The sequence below is a fragment of the Prosopis cineraria genome, unplaced genomic scaffold (genome assembly GCF_029017545.1).
Source record: "Prosopis cineraria cultivar Desert tree isolate PC_DT_omini unplaced genomic scaffold, ASM2901754v1 PC6, whole genome shotgun sequence".
Lineage (NCBI taxonomy): Eukaryota > Viridiplantae > Streptophyta > Magnoliopsida > Fabales > Fabaceae > Prosopis > Prosopis cineraria.
The window spans coordinates 11,643,507-11,650,401 of record NW_026555337.1 but is presented as its reverse complement, the minus strand read 5'-3'; the positions used below and the strand labels follow the sequence as shown (position 1 = coordinate 11,650,401).

Sequence of the window (6,895 nt, the reverse complement as noted above, 5' to 3'; positions counted from 1 at the left end):
CCACGTCATCCTTGTCATTCAGTACTTATTGGGAAGACATGGAAGTGGTCTCTGCTAGGTCGTCATCATCATCATATTCATTTGATGAAGGCATGGTGAATGCATGGAGCCTTTATGAGGCACGTGGGGATGATAGTGGTGATTATTCATCAGAGTTCTATTATGGAGTTGTGTTGGAGGATTACTCGCCAGATGAAGCAAGTGATGTAATGTTCTGAGAAGTTCATAAACAAAGAGAAAGCTGAGAAAAGGATACATATATATGTAATAATAAAATCATTACATATATATTCAGAAGAGAAAAAGAATAACTCCTTTTGTTTCTTAGTTTGAAGAAATATGACTTCCTCAAAATCATGGACAGTTCATTCCTTAAAATCTGTTTGTAATCACCTAATTATATGCTATATATTTCATCAAGCATGTTGAGTAAGATTTTATCTTTTGTAGACATATGTATTTATTTATTTTTTAACCAATTTTTATCTCTGGTATTTCAGTGTAGATTTAGAAAGCACCTTTACACTGTAAATTAGATGTCTTCTTTCTCCTTATATACTTTGAAGCTAATTGACCGTTGATATGAAACTTTACACAATTAATCCATGATTACCAACCTCCAAACTCCAAAGGTTCTTTTAATTTTCCTTTCATATAGCTTCAATCAAGTATCCATTAATTGCTTCAATTTTGTAATTTAACATGATTCAAGAGGAAATAATTATTTAATTACAATTTAGTGTTTGTTGTCTTCAAAACTTCTGATAATTAGAAGAAAATCATAGTTACTTAAGATTACTATTTGCGTATATATTATATTTAATTTATGTCAAATATTCAGAAAATTATAAGGTTGAGTTGTACATAATACATTAAATTTTAGGTTAATTATGTGAAAATAATTTTCTGCATTTAAAACCAGGCATTAAAACTTTTAAAATTTTTCAATTTTTGCATGTCACCAACATTGACTTCTATGTTCTTACTTATTCTTCCAATATGGGGAATACCTTCTTTTCTTTTGGATCTGCCTCCTTTAATTTGTTGTTAGTTTGTCTGGATATACTACTATTGCATATATATATATATATATATATATGGCGTTCTATTAGTGAAATAAACAAAATAATTATTAGTATGGGACTTAGCTGTCAGGAAAAATGTGTTAATATTAGCTTGGAGGGTCTTATGTTTCAAGTTTTAAATATAATAGGTATATCCAGATATGATTCAAAATTTCGGGGAATCTTGTGCAATTTAAAATTAATCGTGTTTTGAAATTAATGGAAGCCTTATTAATTCAAACCTTATTTTTCCTACAAATGAACAACCATGAATTATATCATCATATCCTTGCACATGTGCATTGGTTGAACATGATTATTACAATTCTCAGATTTGAGACATAGTTGTCCACCACACCGCCAAATGAACAACTGAATTATCAAATCACAATTATAGTATTTTCCAATACAAAAGTAATTGTCACGCAAATAATAATTGTTATTGGTCAATAGGGGTCACATTGGGTCTGCCCCACTGTTCACAACCATTATTGGATTGCGTGTTACCCAACTTTCCACTAATTTTATGAAGCTTGCCTGGACTTGTGCCCTTTGTTGCTTTTCCAGTTCAACATTGATGGGACATATCTCATATGTATCATTTTCTAATGTATTTTCTTTATGAAATAATTAAACTCATAATTTAGTACATTACTAATTACTTATGTTTAAATTTTTATGTGTTAATTAATAGATTGACTTATTGACATTGATCTTAATAAAATGGGTTATGAACGCGCACTTAAACACAAGATTTGAGGTCTGATTCACATGTGAATCTTAAAAACGTAAATATACCTACTAATTTAAATAATGTTAAAGCATGGTTTTGTTCTAAGCAAGTAAACAATTGAAACTAAATTAATAATAACAGATATACATAGAAAGTGAAAAATAATTAACTTGTTGATTAATTTTTAGATCTGAAGTAAAGATATCTATAAACCCCGCCTCTTTATTGAGATTTGTACATCAATCAATTAATTAATTAGAAGCACATGATAGGTGGGCCTATGACAGCCAATCTTACAAAAATCATGTGTTACAGTACCATATGTAACTTGCCTATATAAAGATCGCACTCTCTTCACCCCTCAAAGGCCAAAGCCATTCTCTGTTTTCTTCTTCAGTTCTTCCATTACGTTGATCTCTCTCTCTCTCTCTCTCACTTTAGCCACTTCCATGTCTGCAGCATCTTCTTATTCTTCAATGCCTAAGAGTGTGTGTGAAGGACTTGAGTTATCAGAGGCCAACAAAATCCTTCTCATGGCCTTAATGGAAGAAACTCAGGAAGATCAGTATTATGCAGATGATAGGCTCATGAGTATGATTCACTCATTGGAGGCAGAGATCAGTTCAACTAGCAGTACTTCTGATCCTTATCAGAGCTATGATATTACTGATGAGGTGGGAGAGATGGATGATCAAAATTGCTCCACGTCATCAGTATCATTCAGTACAGATAATTGGGAGGACATGGAAGTGGTCTCAGCTGCTAGTCCCTCATCATCAACATCATCATCTTCATTTGACGAAGAGATGATGAATGCATGGAGCCTTTCTGCTGCAGGTGGTGATGATAGTGGTGATTATTCATCAGAGTTCTATCATGGAGTTGTGTCGGAGAATTACTTTCCAATGGAAGCAAGTGGTGTAGTGTTCTGAGATGTTAATAAGCAAATAGAAACCGAAGATTAGAACCAGTACTGTGAAGACGAAAGAGTACTTGTAAGAACGAAACAGTCTCAATATGGGCAGAGATCAGCATTAACCCTACACTGATGGGATAGGTGGATGGTCAGGATTGCTCCACGTCATCATGAGTCATTGATGATAATTATATGATTACTGTATGATGGATGCTATAATCTCTTCCATATCACCATTTGATAATTTGAATTCAATGAGTCATGGTGCAGATTATATGACAATCATTACTGATCTTTCATTGGTCTTTCTTTTATAATTGAAAATATTATGAAGGAACAGAAATTATCACTGAGCAAGGATACACGTGAACTAATTTGCATTATATTATTATTGTGTGTGCGCGTGTATGGCTCATCATTCCTCAAAATCTGTATAATGTAAGAGAATTCAATTAATTGATGATGTATATTTCATCAAACTAAGCATGTTGAATAAAATTTTATCTTTATTTTCTACTGAGAGACTTTTTTTTTTTAGCTTCAATTTATATTTTAATCGAAATATGATCCAAATCTGTTCGCATAAAGGTATTAGTCCGATCTGTGTCATCTATTGAAGTTATATGTTTCGAGATCTGATTCATAAGTGAACAAGACACAAAATATGCCTCCTTTTTGTTGTTAGTTAATTAGTTTGTTATGTAATATTTTAGAGGACTTTCCACATATGATTTTTTATACAATTATTTAATATCCAACACTATAGTCAAATTCAAGCATTTTTACACCCAATTGGAGGTAGCTCTCTTAAAAGGAGTTTTTCACATTGCGCAAAGCATATCCCTTTAATGTCTGCTAAAACCAACGCCTGGTGACTTTCCATACATGATTCAAAGCTGGGTTGGAAAGGATTTTTTTCCATGTAAGTTTTCTTCGATGATTATAGACATTCTATAGGAAACTGTGAAACAAAGATGTCTAGATTTGTAGTAATAGTTGCTTTTTTTTTTTTTATTTCATCACTCAATATCTTAAAAGACTTTAGATAATTATTACCTCCTGCTCGAACTAATCTAAACTCTCATTGTATGGGATTATTATTACCAACAGTGACCTAATAGGTACCTCAAGATATCTTTGGCATAGTTATTTAACGTAACTGTATATTTTAATACTTGAATTCAAGATCTCATAATAAGCTAATTAGTAACAATTGATTTAATGTTGACTAACTAAAAATAAAAAAAAATTATTGGTTTTAAAAAAATTATATTCCATATTATTTCAAAAATACTTTCAAAATGACCAACGGGGGTTAGGTTTTAACAGAAGAGGCTAATTTCTCATAACATGATGAACTAAGATTTAAATTTTCATTTATAATCAATACCCAATTTTGCCTCAAACAGGATTGCCTCTAATAGCAGGATACTTGTAAGCAATAAAAAAAATAGTTCAAAATATAAATGCATCTCAATATTTTAGAATTTAGAGAGTATATATATGTGCATAACTTAAAATTTAAAACAGTTATATATTCCAGTAACATATATACATTCGATTAGTTAAATAACAAAACAATTATAGTAGTATGGAGGGTTTTATGTTCAAGTCTCAGATATCATATAGGCATATCTAGATAAGACTCAAAATTTAGGAAAATTTTGTACAATTTAATAAACTTGTTTTAAATTAAATGGAAGCCTTTAAACCTAATTTTCCCAACAAATGAACAACCATGAATAATCATATCCGATCCTTGGCACATGTATGTGTTGGTGCAACATGATCATGATGGTTTATCCAAAAAAAAAGAAGAAGAAGAAGAACGTGATCATGATTCTTACAATTCAGATTTGAGACACATATAGTTGTCCACTCGTACCAAATGAACAACTACTGAATTATATATCACATTGATATTATTTTCCAAACAACATTAATTATATTTTCACATTAAATTGCTTAATTAATCAATAATTATTGGTCATTATGTGTCCACATTGGGTCTGCCCTATTGTTCCCAACTATTATTGGATGCTGTGTGATCCAACTTTCCACTATTTTATGTTACGCTCACCTGGACTTGTGCCCTTTGTTGCTTCCCATTTCAACATTCGATGGGACACATCTATTATATATCATTTTCACCAACATTTTCTTCATGAAATAATTAAGCTCATAATATCAATTACTTATATTTAACTTTATTTTATGTGCTAAATTAATATACAAAGAAATTGTTGACTTCTAAAAGGAGGCATCTCCTTCACACAATATGGGAACTCTGCGGATGAAGGTGGAGAAAAATAAACAAAAAAATTCTTTCCCACTAATAATCATTAGAGACAGAATCATTACACACACACACTCTCTCTCTCACTCTCTCTCTCTAACTTAAGGGTTAAAATATTGTTTCGTTCTAAACATTTATAAACTAAATTAAGAGTATATATAACCAATATATTATATTTGAGAAAGAAAAACAAATGGTACATATAGATTAATTTTTAGATCTGAGATGTAGTTAGTTAATAAATTAAGGATGTCTACACAAATCCCACTTCTTCATTGTGATATCTAGTTAATTAAAGATATGGATAAATAATTAATAAGAACCACATGATATGTGGGCCTATACATGAACATGATAGACACATTACAATAAATCATGTGCTACAATACCATGTAATTTGCCCATATAAAGATTGGATGCTCTGATCTCTTGGCCTTTCAAAGCCATTCTGCATCTTATTCAGCTCTGCATCTTATTCAGTTAACGTTGTTCCTTTGATTTGCTTTGATCTCTCTCTCTCTCTCTCTCTCTCTCTCTCTCTATATATATATATATATGGCTGCTTCTTCATTATCATCTCCTAAAATATTGGCTGAGAGTGTGTGTGAAGAAGTTGAATTCTTTGAGGCCAGCAACATCCTTGATCTCATGGCTTTAATGGAAGAAACACAGGAAGATCATCAGTACTGTGAAGATGATCATAGGCTTTTGAGTATGATTCAGTCATTGGAGGCAGAGATTATCGGTCGTAGCAATAGCCCTGATCCTTACCAGAGGTATGATATTGAGGTGGGACAGGTGGACGGTGAGGATTTTTCCACGTCATCAATATACTGGGAGGACATGGAAGCTGCTAGTCCCTCATCATCATTATCCTCATTCGATGATGAGATGATGGATGCATGGAGCCTTTGTGCTGCAGGTGGGGATGATAGTAGTAGTCAATGTTCATCAGAGTTTTATTGGAGTTTTGTTAGAGAATTACCTGCCACAAGAAACAAGTGATGTAGTGTTCCGAGAAACCTGTGTAATTATAAGGATTTGAGTTCTCTAAGGCAAGCAATGTCCTTCTAATCATGACCTTAACGGAAGAATAAGCTGAAGATTATATATGACCAATGTTTTGAAGATAAAATTAACACTTGTAATTTGAATGAATGAATGAATCACTTGAAGCAGAGATCAGACATCCATGATAATGATTGGATGATTGATGTTGTCCCTTCCATATCATCATTGCATGATTTGAATATTCATAGTTTGAGTCATAATTGTATACAATGGTCTTTTCTTTTTAATATAATTATATAGTGTCCATTGTTGCTAGGTGAGTAGCTTTTTGAAATAATTTTTTATCTATAAGATTGGAATACTATGATCAATTTTATTGAGGAGTTTCTTGGATTAGTATGGATGAAGTTCATTAATATTATGAGAAATAGAAATAAAACAGAAATAATATATATAAGATAAGAAGACTTTCCATTCAGGATATTAATCACATAAGAAACCTCTATATGCATGTATGTTTGGAGTATTATTATCTTTTTTCTAAATATAGACACGTGTCCTCTTATTAAAAATAATCATATTTAAAGCATGACTATATACTAAACATGAATATATTTTTCAGTGGGAATTTAAATTTTGATTTGTCGTTTTTCGAGAAGCCTTCCTGGTGATGGGAATATTATTACTGTTTCATTGATTTAACATGCCAAAAACACATAATGGGCAAGGAGTAGGAACGTCTTTTATATGCAATCCCAATTGGCTCACCTACCCATTGATAATAAATATTGCAATTCAACACAATTTGAATCACATAAATTAGACTTATAAGCTCATAATTAACCAATATTAAATTTAAATTTTAGTGAAATGAA

At 31.5% G+C, this 6,895-nt stretch overlaps 1 protein-coding gene across 1 annotated transcript; it reads left to right on the top strand.

Annotated features, from left to right (window-relative positions):
• Nucleotides 1–5,442: 5,442 nt before the first annotated feature.
• On the top strand, nucleotides 5,443–6,322 carry LOC129312519 (uncharacterized). The gene has a single exon (XM_054955163.1). The coding sequence runs from the start codon at nucleotides 5,565–5,567 to the stop codon at nucleotides 6,012–6,014; it is 450 nt and encodes a 149-aa protein (XP_054811138.1). The 5' UTR covers nucleotides 5,443–5,564; the 3' UTR covers nucleotides 6,015–6,322.
• Nucleotides 6,323–6,895: the final 573 nt, after the last annotated feature.

What these genes read in the sequence shown, in the direction of transcription:
- LOC129312519 (XM_054955163.1), top strand. Translation starts at nt 5,565, where the DNA reads ATGGCTGCTTCTTCATTATCATCTCCTAAAATATTGGCTGAGAGTGTG.